Raw genomic sequence first — 26,134 nt, 5'->3', positions numbered from 1 at the left:
CAATAATGCAGTACAGTAAAGAATGTTGTAGGGTGTCCATTATTTGTTCTCATATGGTAGCTGCACATGTGAAGGTGTCAGTGTGCCGTGATCCCCCCTCGCGGTGCCCCGACGAGGTCATCCGTTATCCCGACAGTGAGTAGGCGCAGTCTCGTAGTCCTCCGCGGCGATCGTTCACCGTCCGGTGCTGTTCGCGCCCCTCGTATACCCTACTGGGCCGGTTAACGACAGTTAACATAAAAAATGCTAATGCACTGTGTCGTTTGTTGTACTTATCACCGAAAATTACAGTTCTAATAATTTACACGCGCTCTGACCGTGTGTACGTGTACAAAGTTTCACCGACGTCGGTCCTCGTCTTCTGGGTGCTCCACTTTTTCTGTCAGGCAGTGTGTGCCGTGCACAGTGGACCGATTGTGAGGCCTACGAGAAAGACGGGCCGTGGTGCATACGTCACACCACGCATCACTGCAGGTTTCGAGAGTGCCGGCAGCCGTCTCTGACGGGAAAAGAGTAACTGTTTCAGACGGGTCAGATAATCCTTGACCGTGTGTTTAAATGCGTGCAAGTTCTTGATAGCACGTGACAGAATTAAAATCTTTAGTTGTACCTTTTCAATTAAACACTGATTCCAGTGGGCCCTGCATCGACTGGTGTGACATCACAAGTTTGTTAGGGAGCCTGTGTACCTCGTCGGTCCTGACTGCTTGTTAGCGGCTGTGAACGATTAGATTTAAAAAAAAAAAAAAAAAAAAAAAAAAAAAAAAAAAAAGTTGGCGCACTGCTTCAGTGACTTTTATTTTTATTTCTTTCTGGTATGTGTTTCACTGATCATGCCACCACCAGGTGGATTAAGATTAATTCATATGTGACAAACTTATTTGTTCATATGTTATCTATTTATCAGACAACACTCTGATGGGGTGGTTACGTGTCATCTTGCACGCATCTGGGCAAATATATGCGATGTACACTGCTACAGCAAATTGCACTCGTTTTTAAGTTTTATTCATCCGTACATCACTTTTACGAGGATATTGTGTATGTCACAGTATTGCACGAAAGAATAAAAGATACATAATTCAGAGGTAATGGTATTTACATAATTACAGTTGTAGTCTGACTAGTATGGGAAAGAAGAGGTAGCTGGCTGTGGCGTTACATAGGAACCGTACTGAAATTTCCCTGAACTAATTCAGGGGAACCAAAGAAAGTCTACATGCTGATAGTGAGTCAGAGACCGGAGGCTCCGCGCTCCCAAATATGAGGCCATTCTAACTACAGCGAAAACCCGTTTGCTTTATCCGTAGGGTACAATACTTTTTTGAAATTATTTCGTATTATAAATGCAAAGCAGAAAACTGCAGATGCTCCACAGTACCAATCTACCGCCTAACTATAGAACCACAACTTTAATTCTCTCGTGTAATAATTATGAAGTTGCTCTATGAAACAGCAACAGAAAAATCAATCAGTGGTTATTTAATGGTGTAAAAACCTGGTACTACACTGTTCATTCATTCCTTAGTACCAGTCAGCACACACACTATATACACGTTATGTCATAATGTAACACTACACACACTATCTGTTCACAGGACGCTAGTGACAATGTTCGGTTTGCATTTTGTGTGGCAAAGCTTTCTATTTGATTCCCTGAAAAACTGAGTCTGCGTCTGTCCGTATAGACTGAGATGTTGAGCTCACAAAGGTGGTAAGGTGTTAGTGTTATATACACCTAGAGCTCTGTGGTAAAGTATTCCAGAAAGGAAGAAAAAGAAACAGCAGTATGGCGCAAAAGTCAGTTGTCGAGATAGAGGTGTTTCATTATTATTATTATTATTATTATTATTATTATTATTATTATTATTATTATTTACTCACTTACAGCATGCTGGACAGCAGTAGGCAACAACTTACTGTGATTCAGTAAAATTACGAAACTGTCCAATTTGCACAGAACTTTGTTTTTATTTAAATGGCGACCAGTTTTGGACCTTAGTCCATTATCGAGCCAGCCACATAAGTGCTACCATAAAGTGTGTACACTGGCTACATAACTTGTGTTTTTCTGTAAATTTAATAAACACAACAGAGGCTTTAGCTGTCAATAATATATTCTCCTTCACTATTTATGACAGTACGCCGATGCTAGGGAAACTTTTCAATTCTGCAACTGTAGAAATCACTCGGTTTTGAGGCGGAGAACTTGTCGAGCCATGTTCGGGGAGCATTTTCGGCCAGAAAGGAAGTTTCTCGAAGGTCGTTCGACAGAGAACGAGAGAGGCGAAAATCTGACGGCACGAGATCGGGTGAATATAAGGAGAGTGTGAAATGACTTCTTAACCTGACTCGTGTACAGTGCTTTTTGTCAGTCTAGCAGAACGCAGGTGGGCGGGTGTTATTGTGGAGTAGCGTCACTTCACTCGTTCTTCCCGGTCGTCATTCTCAGATCGTTCCTGTAGGACATCTCAGTTGTCGAGAATAAATGTCGACAGTGACGGTTACACCTCGGGGAAGCAATTCGTAGTACACACACCGTCGTTCCACCAGATGTGTAACATTATCTTTTGTGGATGCACACAGGCCTTTGTAAGGGTAGTTGCTGCTTTCTTTGGGCTCTTCCTTTCTTTTCTATATATTATCATTAAGACACCATTTGGTGTCACCAGTAAAGATACAGGATAGAAATGGTCGGTGTTGTTCATGAGTCAATTGATGACTAGCAAGCAGAGATGCTATATTTTTGTGATTGCCATAGAGCGTGTGGTACTTATGGGTGCATATGTCACCCAATGGTGGGATGATCGCAGTTCATCACATTTGCCAGTTTTTCGGTATACTGATGTGCACTGTCGTGGATTAGTGCATTTAAACGATCTTCGTCAAATCTCTAAAGTCTTCCTGAACATAGTGTTAGTAACGTTGAAACGATGCTCCATAAACCAATAAAAACATTTTGTTGCTGTGCTCTGTCCATACAGAGTGCAAATGTTCCTGGCTGCCTCTGCTGCTGTCACCCCTACCCATCCAACGAACTTGAACAGTAGGATGTGTCAGAAATATTCAGGTCCCTCCACTCGCCGCTCTAGCATCCACAGCTCCACTTATTATGCCCAAATGACAATATGTAAACTCGAGTAGCAACATTGAACTACAAATAAAAACTAGCAATTGATAAATAAATCCGTAGGGACTGGAATACCGATAGGCAAAACAAAACGGTAAAGACTTATGGACCGACATAATATTAGCATATTCAGTGCTGAACTGGCATACATTTTTAGTACCTTACACTTAGCCACTCATACGAGCTTTGTGACCAGCATACACACTATATTGGAAGCAGTTATGACTATGGTCTGACAATGGACTAAAGTCTGAAGGTGGTTGCCATTCAAATAAAAACAAACTTCTTTGCAGCTTTGATAGTTTAATAAATTTGTTGAATTATAATTATTGTTATTATTATTATTATTATTATTATTATTATTATTATTTATTTTAGTAATCTCTCTGATTTCTTTAGGAACTTATTGTACAGTTTTATTCCTTGGTAGAAAATGCTAACTTGAGATTTGTGTACTCTTTTGTAGCAAATGTAAGTTCAGTCTGTATCTAGTTCCATCCTCATATAAACAGCTGTTTGTGCAGTAATTATTAAGGTAATTTTGACATGTACAACAGATTGGTTAATGTATCGATGTGGTGTAGCTAGAATCGCCAGTACTTTGAAGAGGTATCTACAGTGAGCCTAATTACTATTTCGGTTATTATTCTGATGGTCTGTTTCTGTAGTCTGAAAACTGTGTTCATATTTTGTGCATTTGTTTGCCAGAAAAGAATTCTGTAGTTAAGAACTGAGTATGCATGTGAATACTGTGTAACTAAAGATGCTCATGACATGACAGAAAGGGCATAACATGCTGATGACATCCTGTCTAAAGTATCTATGTGTGCGCACGCCATTTCAACTGAGAATAAGCAGCTGTTCAAACAATTTTATGTTTGCTATGAAGTGAAGTGTGTAGAGGTACAATCTACTTTAAATTGAACAGTGTCTTCAAACAGAAATCCCTAGCACTTGTTCTCTTTATGCTGAATTTAACTTAATGGCACGATCACTAATGGTAACGTTATGTCTGGTTAAAAATGGAAAGTGATGCGGACCTTGATCAAGCGTGACTTCCTTTTAACTGTACGGTATATGTTATATTGCATTTAGGAACTTTCGGGTAATTGAAAATGTATCAATAATTACGGATTTCTGTAGTTGTATATATAAGTTTGGATGTAGCTGTATTGCATTGATGTACTGGTGGATATTGTGTTGTACGACTCCTGTAGTTGAGGGTATAATTGGTATAATGTCAACTTTATCCTGATGCCACATGTCCTTGACTTCCTCAGCCAGTTGGATGTATTTTTCAATTTTTTCTCCTGTTTTCTTTTGTATATTTGTTGTGTTGGGTATGGATATTTCAATTAGTTGGTGAGTATGATGTCAGGTTTGTTATGTGGTGTTGTTTCATCTGTTATAATGGTTCTGTCCCAGTATAATTTGTATTCATCATTCTCCAGTACATTTTGTGGTGCATACTTGTATGTGGGAACGTGTTGTTTTATTAGTTTATGTTGTATGGCAAGTTGTTGATGTATCATTTTTGCTACATTGTCATGTCTTCTGGGGTATTCTGTATTTGCTAGTATTGTACATCCGCTTGTGATGTGGTCTACTGTTTCTATTTGTTGTTTGCAAAGTCTGCATTTATCTGTTGTGGTATTGGGATCTTTAATAATATGGTTGCTGTAATATCTTGTGTTTATTGTTTGATCCTGTATTGCAATCATGAATCCTTCCGTCTCACTGTATATATTGCCTTTTCTTAGCCATGTGTTGGATGCATCTTGATCGATGTGTGGTTGTGTTAGATGATATGGGTGCTTGCCATGTAGTGTTTTCTTTTTCCAGTTTACTTTCTTCGTATCTGTTGGTGTTATGTGATCTAAAGGGTTGTAGAAGTAGTTATGAAATTGCAATGGTGTAGCCGATGTATTTATATGAGTGATTGCTTTGTGTATTTTGCTAGTGTCTGCTCGTTCTATAAAGAATTTACTTAAATTGTCTACCTGTCCATAATGTAGGTTTTTTATGTCGATAAATCCCCTTCCTCCTTCCTTTCTGCTTAATGTGAATCTTTCTGTTGCTGAATGTATGTCACGTATTCTATAATTGTGGCATTGTGATCGTGTAAGTGTATTGAGTGCTTCTAGGTCTGTGTTACTCCATTTCATTACTCCAAATGAGTAGGTCAATATTGGTATAGCATAAGTATTTATAGCTTTTGTCTTGTTTCTTGCTGTCAATTCTGTTTTCAGTATTTTTGTTGTCTTTGTCTATATTTTTCTTTTAGTTCTTCTTTAATATTTGTATTATCTATTCCTATTTTTTGTCTTTTTGTTATGTTTACTCTTTGTGTCCCATCTGCTAAGTTTGAGTGGAGCCATTGTTATCTGCAGCTCTTATGCCTAATGATTCTAACTGATTTAGCAGAAGCTTAAGGTCAACATTATTCCAAAGCCATAGGAAGATCTAAAATATGCAGTAATGTACAATAAAAATATACCTGTGCCACACCTGTCCTTTTTCAACCATTGTAGTGAATTGTGCTATAGCGGATTCAGTCCTTCTGCCACTTCAGAAACCAAATTGTAATTAGACTGCAAGATTATATTTATTCAATTAATTCATTAACCTTCTTTCATAATTGATTCTGTTAATTTTGAGAATGATGACAAAACGGAAGTTTCTAAGTTTTCTGCATTACCCTTTAAGGGTGCTTATATACCCTATATGCTTTGTTTCAGTGCGCATACTGGTACTTCAGCTAAGCTCACTTATTTTTTATTTTTTGGGTTTTATTCTGCTTTAGTGACTTCATGCTCTGTGAGTGGTAGTAGCTTGTAAATAGTGCATAATTATTTACAGGTGTCTCGTGTGTGTGTGTGTGTGTGTGTGTGTGTGTGTGTGTGTGTGTGTGTGTGTGTAATTTCTCTGTAACACTTGAAAGTAGGACCTCTGGTGTTTACAGTATACATAAACAATTTGTCATATAGAATCAGCAGCAGTATGAAATTATTCACTGATGATGCTATTGCCTGCGGGATAGTATCACAACTGGGTGATCGTAAGGAGTTCTAGAAAGACTTGGGCAAAATTTTGTCTTGGTGTAACTAATGGCAACTCTGGTTCAAATGTGAATAAATTCTAGAATGGTGACATATCAGTATAGCCAACACAAAAGTGTAACAAAAATGCTCAGGGAAATTAAATGGGAATACGTGCAAGAAAGATGATGTAGTTCTCATGAAACTCTGTTGTGTAAATATAAATAACTTCTACACAACAAAGACTGTGCCACCATTATATTGCAATCATTGTGTGCCTCATGTAGGTATCAAGAGAGTAAGGTAAATAGAGATTAGTGTGTATACGTAGGCTTATAGTCAGTCTTTGTTACCTCACTCAATTCTGAAATCATCATTCCAACTCTTGCAACACCTTTAACTATTCTTTGGAATCTCATTTCAGGCTTTTTTATATGTTGTTTCTTCCTTTTTGTGGTTAACGTATAGTAGTGAGACCTGGTCAAACTCAGTATGGCTATTGTTTTAAAGAAGTCCATAGTTGTTTCAGTCCTTGTCTTACTTTTAAAATTTCTGATTGTGCCACCTATTTGTTGGTCTCCTCCATTGTTCTGTATTCCTCTGCTTTGAGAACAGTTGATGTCACAACCTAAGCATGTTAAATGCGAGGCTTGTCCCAAGCTTTAATTCTGCATTTTTTTTTTTAATTTAAATACTGGTTCCTTGCCTATTAGTTTTTGTGGTATATACAAGGTAATTTATAAAATCTGTGAAACATTGTAAATAATCGGAATGGGTAAGTAACTAAACATAATGCAACAAATGTTACAGTACGTGAAAGAGAAGTCTCAAAGCTTATTTTCAGAGTTGTACCCCAAGTTAGTTTGGAAAACTACCAACAGGGATGTCACCAACTGTAGCTGCTGAAAATGGCAGCAAGGCAGTCAAAGTATTTTATTTTTCTTGAATTTTGCCTGCTGCTGATCGGTAGTGTGTGTGTGTGTGTGTGTGGGGGGGGGGGGGGGGGGCAAGTTTCACGAGATCCCCACCATTTTACGAAATATAGTGAAGTGGTACAGAGAATTCGAGGATGACGATCAGTTGTCTGATGCCAAACATTCCGGCCAACTGGGCAATTCAGAACAGACAGTGGACATAATTTCTCAGTCCCACCAACAAGCAACAGTACCTCCATTATGACAGCTGCCACCCATTCCACATCAAACGGTCCCTTCCCTACAGCCTAGGTCTTCGTGGCAAATGAATCTGCTCCAGTCCGGAATCCTTGAACCATTACACCAACAACCTGAAAACAGCTTTCGCATCCCGTAACTACCCTCCCGACCTGGTACAGAAGCAAATAACCAGAGCCACTTCCTCATCTCCTCAAACCCGGAACCTCCCACAGAAGAACCCCAAAAGTGCCCCACTTGTGACAGGATACTTTCCGGGACTGGATCAGATTCTGAATGTGGCTCTCCAGCAGGGATACGACTTCCTCAAATCCTGCCCTGAAATGAGATCCATCCTTCATGAAATCCTCCCCACTCCACCTAGAGTGTCTTTCCGCCGTCCACCTAACCTTTGTAACCTCTTAGTTCTTCCCTATGAAATCCCCAAACCACCTTCCCTACCCTCTGGCTCCTACCTTTGTAACCGCCCCCGGTGTAAAACCTGTCCCGTGCACCCTCCCACCACCACCTACTCCAGTCCTGTAACCCGGAAGGTGTACACGATCAAAGGCAGAGCCACGTGTGAAAGCACCCACGTGATTTACCAACTGACCTGCCTACACTGTGAAGCGTTCTATGTGGGAATGACCAGCAACAAACTGTCCATTCGCATGAATGGACACAGGCAGTGTTTGTTGGTAATGAGGATCACCCTGTGGCTAAACATGCCGTGGTGCACGGCCAGCACATCTTGGCACAGTGTTACACCGTCCGGGTTATCTGGATACTTCCCACTAACACCAACCTGTCAGAACTCTGGAGATGGGAACTTGCCTTTCAGCATATCCTCTCTTCTCGCTATCCGCCAGGCCTCAATCTCCGCTAATTTCTAATTTCAATTTGCCGCCGCTCATACCTCACCTGTCTTTCAACAACATCTTTGCCTCTGTACTTCTGCCTCGACTGACATCTCTGCCCAAACTCTTTGCCTTTACAAATGTCTGCTTGTGTCTGTGTATATGCAGATGGATATGTGTGTGTGTGTGCGAGTGTATACCTGTCCTTTTTTCCCCCTAAGGTAAGTCTTTCCGCGCCCGGGATTGGAATGACTCCTTACCCTCTCCCTTAAAACCCAAATCCTTTCGTCTTTCCCTCTCCTTCCCTCTTTCCTGATGAGGCAACCGTTGGTTGCGAAAGCTTGAATTTTGTGTGTATGTTTGTGTTTGTTTGTGTGCCTATCGACCTGCCAGCGCTTTTGTTTGGTAAGTCTCATCATCTTTCTTTTTAGATATATTTTTCCCCTGTGGAATGTTTCCCTCTATTATATTAATATTGTATTGTCTGTTATATTGTTCTTGACCATTTGTCTGTACAGATTTTTTGAAATGTTTCATGGATTTTATACTTACCCTGTGTTGCTGAATGAAAATGGGTGAGGTATCTCAAAAAAGGGAGACAGACTAATTTTACCTATAGTTACTTCCAGGGGCAAAATTCCAAGTACTGCCAGTAGACAGTTAGAAAGTAGAAAAAGCAATTTGTTAGTCTCATTGTCCTCACTACAGTTGAGTGTGAGTAACCTGCCCTGATGCTCCTCCCTCTTGAGAAAAGTTCCAAAACCTTTGTTTCTGCAGGCAGTAAGGGAAGTTTCCATATTTTTTATGTGCTGCACATCTGAACTCGGATTGTTGAGGTTTTTCTGTAGCAGTCATCACTCTGTAAGGCTTACAGCGTATCCACCTTGCCTGCCTACCTACGCACTCCTATCAGAGGCTGTACTAGGGTGGGAATATCGGTACGAATCCCTTTTAGCCATTCGACAGTGTTTTCTTTGAAATTGGTACCAGATATGTTTCTTTCCAATTTCACGATAAATGTGCACATTTACTAGGCTTGTGACAATTGGCATTTCTGTGGCAACTTTGTGGTACCAGTTTACTCCCTGTGTCAAGTCATTACTGTAACTCGTCTTCCAGTCTGCCAAAACAACAAAAGTTTTGCATTTATTATACTCTGTTGCATTTTTAAAATTATGTTTATTTTTCTATCTGGTTCTTCATTCTTGAAATATTTTTAATGGGGGACATGTTTGTACATACCATCAGCTGCTGTGTAAACTTTAATGAAACGTGCTATTAAGTTTCATTTATGTGGACTGTCTTCTGATACAATATGTTGCATATGTGCAATTAGGAACATACTAGACAAAAAGTCATTTTGGCATGTATGCAATGGATTATAGGAATCTTTATAACTTTTCTAAAATTTGATTTTGACAGCATTGTGTGTTTTGTTTGTAATTATCAGGTACTAGAAGATGCTTCACAGGCTAATAGCACGTTTCAGTACAGACACACAGGAATTACAGACCTCGGCTGTGAGTGGACATCGATTGAACTCGACGGGGAAAGCTGAAAATTTGTGCCGGACTGGGTTCCGAACCTGGGTCTCCCAGTTACTGGGCAGTTGCTTTGGACAGTGAAGTTTGTACAGCAACAGGTGGTGTATACTGTACAGACATGTCCGTCGTTAAACTCCGTTCTGTGCTGAGGCGACTGCAGGTGCACCTAGGAGGGGTACACCGTGTCATCACGTTGTCTGACTAGCTACGTGGTTACATCAGGCCGTTGAGACAGACGGGTCACGCCAGTTCGAGCACAACAGTTCCACCCAAACTCTTCACCAGAAAAAACTGAACTATTTCTTTTTTTTTAAATCCTGGACTGAATGAACCTTTTTTCTCGTTGAAGCACTTCAGTTAAATTTTCAACAGTGTTGTACGTTCAGACGTGCAGAATCGGAAACGCGACACGAGTGACGGGTCGCCGTGTGCCGCAGGCCCCGAGACGGGAGGCGCGAGGAAGCCGAGGAGGAGCCGCTGCAGCAGCAGCAGGAGGAGGAGGACGAGGACGCCGGGGGCGGCGGGGGCGGTGACTACCTGCAGGAGCCGGCGCGCGGGGGCCGCGGCCCGCCCCCGGGCGGGAACGTCGACGCCGCCGTGGACGGGCCGCGGGACGACCCCGCCGCCCTGGAGGAGGGGGAGGAGGAAGGTGCGTACGCGGCGGCTCGCGTGCTGCCAGTCGGCAAAACTGCGACGCCTCAGAGGTGGCGTGCGGTACTCTACTCGTTTGTGATCCGTTTCCGGTGGCCTCACTGAGAGCGGAATGTTAACTACCTTTTCCTTTTCGAGATTTTCAAATGTGGCGTTTAACAAAATTAACGACAAACTAAAGAGGGTCTACCTTGTTCAGAGATAACAATTTTTGCTTCGTTTATTCCAGAAATGAGTTTCACCACGGCTGTGCCGACCTCGGTGGGATATTTTCATTTACGGTTTCCGAAAAATATACGTACAAATTTGATGTAGGTAGCATTTAGATCATGTATATAGTTCACTTTTTTTCTTTGTGTGTGCTCTGTAACTGCCAGCAGAAATTGGCCACAAGTATGAATTAATAGAGCTTGACATCTGCAAAGCAGGGATGTTGGGATGATGTCTGAATTGAATATTTTTTTTGGAATACAACCTAGCTTACCATTCGTGTAGCTGACGTATCATTACTTCCACTTCTTGTTTGTCTAATAAAAGTAAAATTTTGTGAGGTTTTGATTTGGAAAACTATTTTGTGTCATTTGCTATTGATTATGCTGGGAATTTTTAAAAAAGATTTGCTTCTTTTCCTTGTGCTCACTGATGAATTCTGGATGATACTGCATTGCTATCGGCTGTTGCTTAGACACACTTTTCACTGCACGTTCACATTTCAGATAAGCCTCAACATTTGTTTGTTTAACAGTTCCGTTTTCAATTGGCAGCCACCGAGTTTGCACACGCGAGTTTTGTTGTGTGTCGAGTCTTTCCCTGAAGTACTAAATAGTGTCCTCAGAGTACTGTTTGATCACTGATGACTTTCTGTGTGTTGTTTGATAATGTGTTCAATAATACTCTGTTGCAGAGTAGTGTCTGATGGTTGATAACTTCCTTGCTCTATGTGATAGCCATTTGGATGTGGTAATTTTCTTATATTGTTAATAAGAAGTGCAGAGATAAGTAGTAGATTTTAAAACCTTGAGGTCTGTTTCTATGCCACTAGGGTGATGTTGTTTTCAATTATATCTACAGGTCGTTTCAAACATAAAGCACCACCACAATTGGTAGGCAAATAAAAAGCAAGTAAAGCTTAGGACAGGTCAACTACAGCAACAGTAAGAAATGGGGCATATGCTACTATTTCACTAGCACACACAGTGTCAGGATTGTATTCTAAACAAAAATTCAGTTCAGACATTGCCCTTATATTGCTGTGTTGCAAATGACACGCTGTATTACTGGTGGCTGATTTCTTTTGGAAGCAACAGAGCACACACAATGTAACAAAAATAATAAAATACACGTGTAATCAAAACGATGATATTAGATCTCACTGTATTCCTAACCTACACAAAATTTACATGCATATATTTTCAGAAACAAAAAAGAAGAAAACTGACTATGGTTGAGGTTGCCACAACTGTGATGAAACTCGTTTCGGGATTAAATGAAGCAAAAATTGTGTTCTTGCAAGTAGGTGGACTCTCTTTAATTTAATGTTATTTATTATTAGTTAAAACTTCCAGCTGAGAGACTGTGGTCGATCTGTAAAAATACTTCGTCCTGACGCTTCATTGCCAACTGCGGGCAACATCTTTCGAGGTGAGTCGACGACTGGCAGCCGGGCCATTGAGGTCCCATTTATGTAGAGGACAGCACTGTACTATTATTTTCTGCTAGCTCTGGAACTGAGCTTAAAATTTTATTATGGTGATTCAACAAATTTAGCACCATCTTGCAGAAACTTTCCTTGTAGTTAAACCTTCATCTAAAAATTACCACAGTCTTTATTTTAATATGTCTATGGCATCAGATATTTTGTTCATCTCTAATCACTGTTTGCCCAATACCATATTCTGCATTTTCTCTGTTTGCATCTCCAGCTGCAGTTTTATGCCATATAAGTAGGCTATTTACAATTTGTACAGAAACCAGATGGCAGTTATAAGAGTCGAGGGGCATGAAAGGGAAGCAGTGGTTGGGAAGGGAGTGAGACAGGGTTGTAGCCTATCCTCGATGTTATTCAATCTGTATATTGAGCAAGCAGTAAAGGAAACAAAAGAAAAGTACGGAGTTGGAATTATATTCCACGGAGAAGAAATAAGAACTTTGAGGTTTGCCAAGGACATTGTAATTCTGTCAGAGACAGCAAAGGACTAGGAAGAGCAGTTGAATGGAATGGACAGTGTCTTGAAAGGAGGGTATAAGATGAACATGAACAAAAGCAAAACGAGGATAATGGAGTGTAGTCGAATTAAATCGGGTGATGCTTTAGGGAATTAGATTAGGAAATGAGACGCTTAAAGTAGTAAAGGAGTTTTGCTATTTGGGGAGCAAAATAACTGATGATGGTCGAAGTAAAGAGGATATAAAATGTAGACTGGCAATGGCAAGGAAAGCGTTTCTGAAGAAGAGAAATTTGTTAACATCGAGTATAGATTTAAGTGTCAGGAAGTCATTTCTGAAAGTATTTGTGTGGAGTGTGGCCATGTATGGAAGTGATACATGGACGATAAATAGTTTGGACAAGAAGAGAATAAAAGCTTTCGAAATGTGGTGCTGCAGAAGAATGCTGAAGATTAGATGGGTAGATCACATAACTAATGAGGAGGTATTGAATAGAATTGGGGAGAAGAGGAATTTGTGGCACAACTTGACCAGAAGAAGGGATCGGTTGGTAGGACATGTTCTGAGGCATCAAGGGATCACCAATTTAGTATTGGAGTGCAGCGTGGAGGGTAAAAATCGTAGAGGGAGACCAAGAGATGAATACACTAAGCAGATTCAGAAGGATGTAGGCTGCAGTAGGTACTGGGAGATGAAGAAGCTTGCGTAATTTTACGAACCAAACATCAGTATATCCCACCGAGACTGATGTTGCGCAACATTTTACGGGAAATCGAGTGACAGAATTATTTTGATGGATACGGAACAATTTCTTCTGTTCTCAGTGATAGAGGGACTACTTCCCTTAGTGAAACCGTATGAAGATTAATTGTTTATTCACCCAACAACAGTTTTACAGAGATAAGAAATTTCCACGTATTCTAACAAGAAGATATAGTTACGTTAGTACTCTTGCAGGCATATAATTACTTAGAGGTATAGCTAATTTCAAAACTTAGGTTGCACTATTCGTTCACTCATCATCATGAGCCTCTGACGTCAGGACCGTGGTGGTACCCCTGCCTCTCTATTGTATCTGTCTGTAAAACAGCCTCCGGATGAGCCTAGCTACCTGTGCTGGTAGCTCATCCCTCTGTAATCGGCAAATGCAAGTGAGCCACACTTCTAAAGCTGAGGCGAGTGCGTGCAGATATGTGACATTGACGGTCGTGCATGCTCGCATTTATACCCTTATCTACGCCGACGAATGGTCGATTGGTCAAAATGTGTACGTGAATGAATCCCAGAGGATTAATAGTAGTGCCATGAGCCATGAGTGTTGAAGTATGTTTAAAGATATTAATGATTTATTAGTATAATTGTCAGAGAGTAATGACTTAAAGGTATGGATTCTATGTTACTGGGCCTCCCTACACACACACACACACAAACACACACACACACACACACACACACACACACACACACAGAGAGAGAGAGAGAGAGAGAGAGAGAGAGAGAGAGAGAGAGAGAGAGAGATGTCTAATAAAATATGCATATATTATTTAATGTCTGAAATGCCTGGGGAGGCGCTACACTTTTACGTAAACTGAAAGGTTTAATATTGTTTGTCATTAAAAATAAGTAGCACAAAATAAATATCAATTCCATGTGGTGAACCAGAAACTATCACAGACTGCAGCAGATAATCTTTGAATCCAAAGCTCCACATGTTCACGAATGTGCGGAAGTTGACATCCTAACGAACACTCGAAATCGATCACCAAACAGCCTGGAAAATTTGTCAAGTCCCTCACCTCTGCAACGAAAAGTTAAAAAGTCCTAAATAGTGCGGCCAACTTTCCACTCAAAGTTCAAACTTCTCAATGTTACCTGTAGTAACTCTAAAATTAGAAGGAAGGTCAACATTGGCTGTAATTTTGATATTTGTTAACAGCAAAATCGATTTTCGATCACATATTGATCATTTTCAGTGCTAGAAGTGAAACATTTCACATAGCGGAAGTGAAACATTTCACATAGCGATCAGTGAATAAGAAACGAGAGACCACATATACATCTGAGTATAAACCAACTGTTCATAAGAACATACCTTTAGTGTACAAATTAAATCTCATAGGCTCTGGTGTCTAGTTATTAGCAGAAACAGAAGCTATGAAATGATCACAATAACTGAAGCCGCTGTTTACATTCACCTATACATCAGATCTCGGTGTGACAGGGACTTCGAGCACCCTCTATGTGACATGTGTCACATGAAGACTTAAAATTACTTTATTTGGCAAGAGATTACCACAAAATACCAAATGAGCACTTGCAAATCATTAAGTGAATATTTCAAATTTAAAATTGTACATTAAAAACGCATAGGAAAAAGGAAGGGGAAATGCACATCTTGCCAACATAACACTGGCTTGTTATTTTCAAAACAACTCAAAAAAACATGCAAGAATAAAAATCAACAGGTAAATTATAAGGTGTCAGATTGCAGGACTAGTAAAAAAGAGAATATACAAATAACACGACACAAATATAACAGAATTTGTTATACCACTGTAACCACTATCTGGCGTGGGAAGTCAGAGGTGCAAAGTTCTTAATGTACGTAAAATATTACATTGAAACCAAGAAATCGAATACATAAATAGTGGTGATTGTACAATAAGTCACGATTTAACAGTTCAAAATGTAAAAAAACACATATTCTTTATAAATTCTTTTATTTTTAAAAATTTTTTTTAGATTGCAGACTAACAGTTTTTTATTGTATTCAACGACAAGATGATACACACATCTCATTCATCCCATTTGGACATGTTAACACATTATAACTCTGTGGAGTTGCCAATCAGTGTAGTAACTCTGATCCTGCCCCTCTGAGTGTCTCCAGCAAACTCACTGTGAGCATTTAGACCCTGTTGTGCTGTCTCAGTGATTTCAGATTCTAATGAATGAACAGTTTTAATGAAAGTGACCACCATTGAGATTTAACAGTAACAACAAGTATAAACAGTACACCTGAAGAAGTGCCTTACTCTGCTGGTATCTTTACGGTGTCACACGACAGTGTAAATACATCCAAAGATGAATTATCAATTAAAATGTAAATTGTACACAAAAATAGAAATCCGTTAATAAAACAGAAAAAGTGGACCACTCCCTACACACTATTAATTGGCGTGTCAGGATTATACATTACTTGCACAATTTTTGAATTATTGATTTTCTTTATTCATGGCTGTTTTAATAATCAGTAAAATAGGCTCCAAACTGATTTAATCTTTAAACATGCATTATGTTACGTGAGTGGTTTTTAAATCAGAATAGCCCTTCTCCTAGTCGTTTTCCAATGTCGACATGTATTACTTTCCTTGATGATTCTGCTAGAACCACCTCTTTCATTGTCTTATCGGTCCACCTAATTTTCAACATCCTTCTATATCACCACATTTCAAACACTTCAGTACTCTACTTTTCTGTTTTCCCACAGTTCATGATTCACTTTCAGACAATACTGTGCTCCAAATTTCATCTTAAAATTAAGACCAGTGTTCAAAGCAAGTAGACTTTTCTTGCCCAGGAGTGGCCTCGTTGCCTGTGCTAGTCTGCTTTCTATGCCCTACTTACTTTGCCCCCACTTTTTATTTTGCTTCCGAGAATTGCTACACGTCTTGCACTTTGTGATCCCTAATTTTATGTTAAGTTTATCACCAGTCTCATTTCTGCCACCCCTCATTACTTTCCTCTTTACTCAGTTTATTCCCAGTTCACAGTGTGTGCTAGTTAGACTGGTTGCTTCATTTAATAAAGCCTGCAATTTGTCATCACTTTCACTGAGTGCAGCAGTGACATCTGCAAATCTTATCACTGATATCCTTTCTCCCTCAATTTCAATCCCACTCGAGTTCTGTCAGAGCACAGGAGTAGCGTACGGGCACCTCGTACTGCACGTAAGTGTGGCGGAGCCAGAGTGCTGGCACACGTGTGTAATCGTGCACTAATTAAATGTGCTGTAATTTTTGTTATTGGCAAGTGTGTAAAGAGTGATGCTCTGTGCTGCTAGCTGACATGTCGAGCTACAGTTCAATGCTGTAGCTTAAAGAGTATTGCATTATTAATTTTTAATTTATATTCAATAATAATCGTAATTGCATATGTGTGTATGTACTGTAATAAGTGTTGTGTAATCATCAATTAGACTGCAATTAACTCGCATAACCATTGCGATGTCTTTGCTGCCTTTTGTTGCCACGTATAGCGATTGTAAGCTGTGGAACAGAATTTCGAGATTATTCTTTCGACTGTAATTCAATCTACACTAAGTGTCCACTATTATAGTCCCTTCATTTCCAGTGCTGGCTTCTCAACAGATGTGTTACCCCTTCTACAATGTGCAAATCTGTGTCCATTCCAAGATGCTGTGTGTCAGCTGAACCTACCAATAGCAGATGTCAGCTTTGTTCCGTATCATAATGATAATGTGGCTTATGAAGTCATATGCACACAAACTGGACACTGGTAGCATTGGTTTTGTGCCTGTATTAAGTTCTGGAATGAAGATTGTGCTGACAGAGTGAAATCTACATCTCCATCTACATCTACATTTATACTCCGCAAGCCACCCAACGGTGTGTGGCGGAGGGCACTTTACGTCCCACTGTCATTACCTCCCTTTCCTGTACCAGTTGCGTATGGTTTGCGGGAAGAACGACTGTCTGAAAGCCTCCGTGCGCGCTCTAATCTCTCTAATTTTGCATTTGTGATCTCCTTGGGAGCTACAAGTAGGGGGAAGCAATATATTCGATACCTCATCCAGAAACGCACCCTCTCGGAACCTGTACGGCAAGCTACATCGCGATGCAGAGCACCTCTCCTGCAGTGTCTGCTACATGAGTTTGCTAAACATCTCCGTAACGCTATCACGCTTACCAAATAACCCTGTGATGAAACGCGCTGCTCTTCTTTGGATCTTGTCTGTCACCTCCGTCAACCCGACCTGGTACGGATCCCACACCGATGAGCAATACTCAAGTATAGGTCGAACGAGTGTTTTTGTAAGCCACCTCCTTTGTTGATAGACAAAATTTTCTAAGGACTCTCCCAATGAATCTCAACCTGGTACCCGCCTTACCAACAATTAATTTTATACGATCATTCCACTTCAAATCGTTCCTCACGCATACTCCCAGATATTTTACAGAAGTAACCGCTACCAGTGTTTGTTCCGCTATCATCTAATCATACAATAAAGGATCCTTCTTTCTATGTATTCGCAATACATTACATTTGTCTATGTTAAGGGTCAGTTGCCAGTCCCTGCACCAAGTGCCTATCCGCTGCAGATCTTCCTGCATTTCGCTGCAATTTTCCAATGCTGCAACTTGTCTGTATACTATAGCATCATCCACGAAAAGCCGCACAGAACTTCCGACACTATCTACTAGGTCATTTATATATATTGTGAAAAGCAATGGTCCTGTAACAGTCCCCTGTGATACGCCAGAGGTTACTTTAACATCTGTAGACGCGTCTCCATTGAGAACAACATGCTGTGTTCTGTTTGCTAAAAACTCTTCAATCCAGCCACACAGCTGGTCTGATATTCCGTAGGCTCTTACTTTGTTTATCAGGCGACAGTGCGGAACCGTATTGAATGCCTTCCGGAAGTCGAGGAAAATGACATCTACCTGGGAGCCTTTATCTAATATTTTCTGGGTCTCATGAACAAATAAAGCGAGTTGGGTCTCACACGATCTCTGTTTCCAGAATACGTGTCGATTCCTACAGAGTAGAGTCCGGGTTTCCAGAAATGACATGATACGCGAGCAAAAAACATGTTCTAAAATTCTACAAATCTATGTTTGGCTAAAAGACAGTGAAATGATATCAGAAGCTTTGCTTAATCTGTTGGTGTGGCCCCTCTCTAACCTCTGTCCAGTTGCCGCTCTCTGTTCTCTTCTTCTTCTTCTTCTTCTTCTTCTTGGTGTTTTGTCATTTTACAGTCTCTTCGTAATGGAGGTGGTGTGCAGAGGCGGTTAGAGTTTTGCATCACATACATAGGGCATACAGTTTTCTAGTAACACGTATTTATTTTGGCGTACCCAAAAAAAAGGTAATTATTTTTTAAAAGGCACATGTTTTCAAATAGTTTACTAGACCATCTTACTCGCTTCAAAATACTCTCCGTTACAACTAATACATTTGTCCCACCGGTGCTTCCAAAGTTCGAAACATTTTTTGTTTTTTTCCTTGACTACTTCAGTGTTACCAAATTGGAGTCCTTTCGTGCCCATTTTCATGTGTAGAAATAAGAAATAGTCGCACAGAGCCAGGTCAGGTGAGTAAGGTGCATGGGGCAGTGGAACCGTGCCATTTTTAGCCATAAACCGTCTAACAGGGAGTTTTGTTTGTGTGTGTGTGTGTGTGTGTGTGTGTGTGTGTGTGTAGGGGCGTTGTTGTAGTGGAAGAACCAGTCTTTTCATTCCCAAATCTTCCATTAAAATTCATTGAACTAAGCTTCAAGACAACCACTAATCTCTGACAGTTGATCAGTTATGTCGACAGTCTGTAAGCACGAGCCCTTTGAATTTTTCCAATATTTTCGTCGATTTGGGCAGTTGATGGATGTACAGAATGAGGGTTGTCACCAATCGACATGTTTCCATTTTTAAATCGATCAGTCGTACACTTGAGTTTTTCTCATAGGGTCATCTCGGTAAGCTGTTTTCGACATGAAAACAGTTTCGGCAGCATTTTTACCGAACAGAGAACAACATTTCACATCTACAGGTTGTTCACCTACACTTACTACCATAAAAAATGAAACAAGGACAACACAGCACTAGCAAAAAGAATCACTGCGGGTGAACAGAACGAGCCAGGTTGATGACACAGCGGCACTGAACTGGCAGTGAGCTGTGTGATACATGCCTAACAGCAGAAATGCGTGCTACATGAGCTGCTCACACGGCAATTTTTTTTTTACACACTCTTACACAAAAAGTATATTGTGCTATGACAGTGTGTTTTGCCTTCTATTTCTTGCCAACCACTTATTTAACAATGAAAACAATCAATTATTCACAAAATTATTTAATTGGATAGATAAAAAGTCTACTCAGCAAGTGGCGGCAGAACACGCATGTAATAGATGGATGTAATTGGCAAGCTTTTGGAGCCAGTGGCCCTTCTTCAGGCAGAAGGTTTGTAGGGGAAGGAATGAAGGAAAAGAACTGGAGAGGTCTAGAAAAGGGGTAGATATTGGGAAAGTCACCCAGAACTGCGGTCAGGGGAGAGTTACCGTACAGGATGAGAAGGGAAGACTGATTGTCGGGCACCGCCTACTTTATGTAGTATGTACCAGGTATGCTTTAACTGTCTTTTTAAACGTGTTGTTTTTCATCACCTCTTCTGTCTCCATGGACAGGTTATTTTACTGTCTGATCCCATAGTAAAAAAACATTGTTTAAAACTTTTTCTTAATTCTTTTTCCAGTATACATTAATTACACCCGGTTTTCCTTCCACGATAGCAAATACAGTCGTTAGAGTAACAGACTGATAGAAGTACTCAGACGGTGCATTCGGAATCCCCGACTGTTCGAGCAGTTTTGTTAAATCGACCTGATTTTTTTTTCAACCCCTTTCTATAGTTTTAATATTGTGGCCAAATATTTTGCACTCACTCTCTGCAAAATGATACTGTAGCTGAGGACCGTGCTTATATAATACGCAAGAGAAACTGGCATTAAGTGACAGCTGCCGGCTTCTCATTCGAGAGCAACAAACGAAACAAAAATATTACCGTTTCAGAAGATGACGACATGGACCACATCGACTACAACGAGGGTGCCCAGCAGCGACAGGGCGCGAGAGGTGGTGCGGGGCGAGCGGGGGCGCAGCCCGCGGGGGCGGCCGTCGCCGGCGTGCGCGAGCCGCCGCTGCCCGTGGGACCCCGCGACTCCGTCATGGTCAACCCGAAGAAGTAGGCGACTGCGACTGTGGAGGTGACGGAGGACGTCTCCACGTTTCTGACTGCTAGCCTGAAGAGTGTGAAATGAGTTTCTGAATATTTTTATAGAACTATTCCGTGTGTTAAGCTGGTTGTGTGTAGCTGGTCCGTGTTAAGATAACTGTGAAATTGATTCTGTGTAAAATCAGTTCTTCTATTTTCCGAGAAAGAGTTTGTCACAGTGCAGGTTGTTGCGGGAGAGGTTCGGTACGGCCAGCCGACTCTCCCGCAGGTGACGGTGGGAACGGTGGCATACGGACTCTACGCTGCTCCCTAGTTAGCCTCTGGTGGGTTGTGAGGCGTCTCACACATCGCGCTTTTGTACTCGAGTGGTTTCTTTTGCTTCGGTATAAAATTTTCTCGGTGTCCGAGCTGGTTCACGCTCGAACCGAGACTGGATCTTTCCGTGTGTATTCGGCATCCTCACCTCCTGACGAACACGGTGGAGGATGTATTCGAAGGCTCAAATCGGAAGTGGTGTGGCTCGAACACTGAGAAGTCTTCGTGGAGGATACTGTCACTGCCAGCTTAGGAGCTGAATCGTTTCGTCTGTGTTTGCGAGCGACACTGGAAAGAAGTGCCAATATAGAAGTAATTATCTGTGGGTGTTCCTGTCCATTCTGCAGCTGGTATTTCAATGATCTCACGAATTAAGTGAATTTCTTGTTAATCCAGCACGGAAGACCCTAATTTTTAACTGAATCCTCCATCTGTACGTGTTTCTTTCTCTTAAGAAAACAACAAAAGGGGCAGCGACAGTTGACACTATTTTTCATTTTGTACTGTTTTTTGACACATCTACAATTTTTGTGTATTATAGCTTATAAGTTTGTGTCAAACATTTCACAATTTTGAGCAAATTAAAGGATTTGAGCTCAGAAACTAGCCCTTATTGAGTCTTTGAGTTGTGCAAATGGGAGTAAGTAAGCCATTAATATTGGTGTGTGTCCTGGGCAGATGTTTTTGTTACTTACCTTCTTCCCTGGGTTACTTACTACCTTACATTTCTACTCTACACTGTTTTTCTTGTTACAGGGATAACTTTCTGACTAACTTTTTGGGCTTCGAGCTCTTGTGTACCGGCCAGACAAACATATTTGAGTTGTACCTGTGCACAAAATCTTACCTCTGTGCCACTGACATCAACGAAAATAGATTCCGACTTCTGTTACCGTCTTCTGAAGAGGGAACGTCGTAATGGGTTTTGCACTCTGGTGGCATCTCCTAGGGTTCGGTTCTTTACTTAGACGAGTGTCTACGATGACAGTCAGTTGTTCTGACTGTATGTGATGCTAAGCAGTGTTACCTCAAATCTTGTTCACCCATAACTTTCCTGTGTTTTGTGCAACTTGGAATATTTCTTGTCGCTCTCTCACATGTCTTTCTAAAGAACCCTTGTACAGAATTCCATTACAAATACTGCTTTTGCTACTTATTTCACTTATTGTTGCTCCAGCTTGTCACCATAGCTTATCTGATCAAAGCCGTAGGTACTTCGAGTAAAGGTGCTTTCCAACGAGTGAAAGTAATTGTAGGTGGTGCTCTCAATGGACCACAAACTACTTGAAAATCATTAACAATGGGAACATTATGCACTGGTCCTCTTAGATTTTCTCTGTACTTACTAGAATTGAAGCTGAGTGTTTGAACATCAGTTTAATAAAGCAATATGATAAAACTCTCAAAAGAATTGAAAAAATTAACTTTGGAGAATATAAGATTTTGAGCCCAGTCGAGTATGAAATGCACTGTCTACTTACACTAATGTGACCACCTGTCAAAAATTGATTGCAAGACGTGCAGGAAAAGAGTCGGTCAGGTTCTGGAAGGTACCGACAGGAATGTGCAACCGTACCGACTCCAGTGCCGTGTCCAGCTGTTGGCGCGAACAGCCCGAGTGAGGTACTCCCCCAAGTTGTCAATTGGGTTTAAATCCAGGGAGTTTGGTGGCCACAGGAGTACGGTAAACTCGCGTCGGTGCTCTCTGGACCAGGTAGGCACACTGCGAGCTGTGTGACGCGTCGCGATGTCCTGCTGTCCTGATGCCGTCGTGCTGAGGAAACCCAAAGTACACGTAACTTCTGTCAACCTGTTGCGCCACGAAAACATTCCCGAGACTGTAATACTGCTTCCTCTGGCCCGACCCTCCGGACAGTTGTTGTTCGGTGTTTGCGTTCAGACATTTCACTCTGTATATGCTTACGACCATCTGTCTGTCGGAGCATAAAACGTGGTTCACCTGGAAAGACCACCTGTCGCCACGCAGTGGGCGTCCAGATTTAGTGCTAACAGCGAACGGTCACCGAGGAGATACTGTCGGTAGCCCCTCGGTTCATCTGGGCAATCGATTCCTCGACATATATTCGAAAAGATTTCGGGCTCGCAGCCGGTCGTCGTTAGCCCCCGTCCACGATATTTCGATTGGACAACTGCCAGCCATCCTCAAGTGAGCAATCGAAGACCGATGAAGACGACCTCCGTTCCGTAATATATAGCGTGCAGCGTGCGTGCGTCAAAATCGTATGGACAGACAAACCGCACCGCCCACCAGCAGCGCCCTCGCTGGTGGAACTGCAGAACTCGGCTGTCTTCGGCGTTGTCCATTGCCGCGGCCATCGGAGTACTCTGACGTCTTCGTCTGGAGCAGATCTCAGAGATGACGGGCTTCCACGCATTATCTAGCTGGTAGCCATTGTGGCGGTTGATAAGATTGTCTGTCATGCGAATTTCCACCGATTCTTTTATGACGGAGTCCCAAAAGGGTGTCGATGTGGCCAAAATTGTTGTCTTGTCGTACTCCATTCGTCAGTCTTCGACGGCTCACCTGAGAATGGCTGGCAGTTGTCCGGTCGAAATATCGCGGATGGGAGCTAACGACGAGCGGCTGCGAGCCCGAAATCTTTTCGAATATCGAGTTCGTAACGGCCCTGTCACCTGTGGCCCACGGTGCACCACACCTGCTTCGGTGCCGGTTGCGGTTAGCACAGTTTTGCCTCACTCGGTATACTTTAACCACAGCGGTATGCAAACAGTTCACGTACTTAGCCATTTTGGAAATGCTTCCACCCTCGGCCCGAAAGCCGATAATCGTGTTCTTTTGGATGTCGGATACGTTGCTCTGTTTCTGCGTGACGACAGTGACTGTACTATTTTCCTGTGCTGCCGCCTGCTGTCTCCGTTTGGTTATTGCACGTTAATATCGAGCGTAGGCTGTGGTCGCATTAGTGTGACTGGACCGTGTATTTCTAGCTAATTGACGTAGCTTCTTTTAGTTTGTGTATCTCCTGATTGTGAAGGGGCTGGTTTGAATCTGATTAGTACCACTGCTTTTTATTTTGTAAATTCACTGTTGGGAATATTAAGAAATATGGAATCGTACTTTCTAATAAAAGAAAAAATTTGATGTTAATATCTGATCGTATGAAGAGACAAATATTCACGACAGTTGTATTTTATTTCATATTGGATGTTTCACAGATTCAGTATTTCTCAATTAATATTTCAAATTGTTAATAAATATGGTATTTAAAAAAAGAAAACGACCAATAGTACTAATCAGATTCAAACCAGCAGCTTCACAATTAGAAGACATATATGCTCTCAGAGACTACGTTAATTGACGAGAAATACTGGTCACAGAAAAATAAATTGAAGTTTGATAGACAGATGTGAAATATTCGTTTAACCGTAGGACATTTCACATACGTCTATGAATCTCTAATTTATTTTCGTATAATCAGTAATTAATAATAAAAGTACATTATTTTTGTTAGCAAATTATGACTGACTATTTGTTACTTAACATTTCCATTCAATGATAAATCTTGTTTTTCTTCATCTTTTTCTCGTGTCTTTGTCTCGCAGCGGCACAGGATTGGCCCGGCTATTAAAGGATTCGGCGCGGTCGCTATCGCGGGTGGCCGGATGACATTCTTGTCACTACTCCGTTACCCCCTTGATGGAATATGTGTTCCTCATCTGTCTGTGTGTAGTTATTCGTGTGAAAGTGAGCAAAAGTCTTCTAAATGTTTGCAAATTGCGTAACTGAGGAGCAACACGGATACTGGGCCAGTATCCTACAGGGGTCGGAAACAGCCTAAAAACCAGATTTGGCCAGTCGGACTCACCGACCCTCGCCGTCAGTCCACCGGGTGGACGCCTTCCTGGGCTGAAACAACACCTCCCCGTACCAGATGTGGTGCTCTAACGTGCACAGCTATCTTAGAGGGTTGCATTTGATAATAAATGTGGAGTTTAAATAAAATTAAAAAGTACAGTGCCGTTAATCAGATTTAAACTATTGACTTCGCGATTAGAAGACTTGCACGCTACACACTCGGATACTGGAGAGAAAACCTTCCTTCGAGCGTGGCACCCTCTCCAGGGGGATGAGCTGAATTGTGTCCCACTGATTGCACTGCTTATTCACTTGTTTTGTCATAAGATCTCACTACTTAAACACATCATAAATGGTGTCTAGCTTTACAGAAAGACATTTGTGACATAAAAGCACAACAATAGAAATATTGTTCTGTTCTCTCATTACTGCTGTTGGGCTTCATAGTAAATGAAGAATTCTGTTGCAATCGGAGGAAAATGTTGTGCTCTGCCTTAAATGGAGTGGCTTTTGACTGAAGATCCATCTGAATTCCTGAGGTGTCTAGACTTCTTTGAACCGAGTGAGGTGAAACTAATGCGTCAGGTAGTTGTTTTGGGAATTCTTTCCTTCTGTACAGTTTTCACCTTTGCCAAAATACATTACTTGGGCATTGGTTCTACTCGTATGTACCATTGCAGAAAATATTACTATCTCCGACGGGGCACGTTTAGATCGACATTGTAACGGACGAGCGTTCTCACTGCTTTGGCAGAGCTGTAGGTCGAGGGAACTTTATTACATTTTGTCTTTTTTTTTTCCTTTCCACTAAAGCGACAGTCATTTCCGTCAGTTACTTTCACGTTATCGTCACTGTCATCTTACTCTGTTCCCGAATATTCCTGGCAAACATCATCTCTGCCAGCAAAATCTTCATCTCCAAAACCATCTCAAATTTCACTATTATCCCCTTCAAACATCCTTTGGATTTCTTCAACACGTCTTCTGTGGAGTAGATTGTGTGTCTCGGTCCGACCTGCCACAATTGAGTGTAGCCCACCTAAAACAATAAAATTGCTATAAAATACCACAATCGTATCCAGTGTATCAGTTTCGTACCCGATATTCGGACAGCCTAACAAACAGTCAGTAGTCCAAAAAATAAAATAAATGCATTTTGCCTTTTAAAGTAGCTCTGCACTTCTTACAAATGACGGTGACATATAATTAAATGTGCTGTTGAAATGAAACCGGAATGGGTCCAGTGCATCAGATTCAGTAATCACCACATATCTCAACAATGCAGTTGCTCTGATTTTGAAGCAAATGACTGTGAAAAGGGTTCGCAGCAGTGAATCTGGTAGCGACATGATGTCACTGCTGTCTGCCATTGACAGGTAAAATTGACAGAAAATTATGACATCCACCAATTTGATCAGCTGTGGTAGCTGGTTAGTGACTGTCTGAGCCCGTAACTACGAATAAAATCGA

At 41.2% G+C, this 26,134-nt stretch overlaps 1 protein-coding gene across 1 annotated transcript in view; it reads left to right on the top strand.

The window, feature by feature from the left end:
- The window catches only part of LOC126108836 (Golgi integral membrane protein 4-like), a 142,629-nt gene extending 119,169 nt beyond the window's left edge, over positions 1–23,460 (top strand). Inside the window, exons 10-11 of the mRNA XM_049914199.1 lie at positions 10,158–10,369; positions 20,349–23,460. Of these exons, the coding sequence (XP_049770156.1) occupies positions 10,158–10,369; positions 20,349–20,524 (388 nt within the window). The 3' untranslated portion in view covers positions 20,525–23,460. The remainder of the gene's footprint in view (positions 1–10,157; positions 10,370–20,348) is intronic.
- Positions 23,461–26,134: the final 2,674 nt, after the last annotated feature.

The sequence above is a fragment of the Schistocerca cancellata genome, chromosome 11 (genome assembly GCF_023864275.1).
Source record: "Schistocerca cancellata isolate TAMUIC-IGC-003103 chromosome 11, iqSchCanc2.1, whole genome shotgun sequence".
Taxonomy (NCBI): Eukaryota; Metazoa; Arthropoda; class Insecta; order Orthoptera; family Acrididae; genus Schistocerca; species Schistocerca cancellata.
Note: the sequence above shows the minus strand (reverse complement) of the source record. Positions and strands in the feature narration are given on the sequence as shown.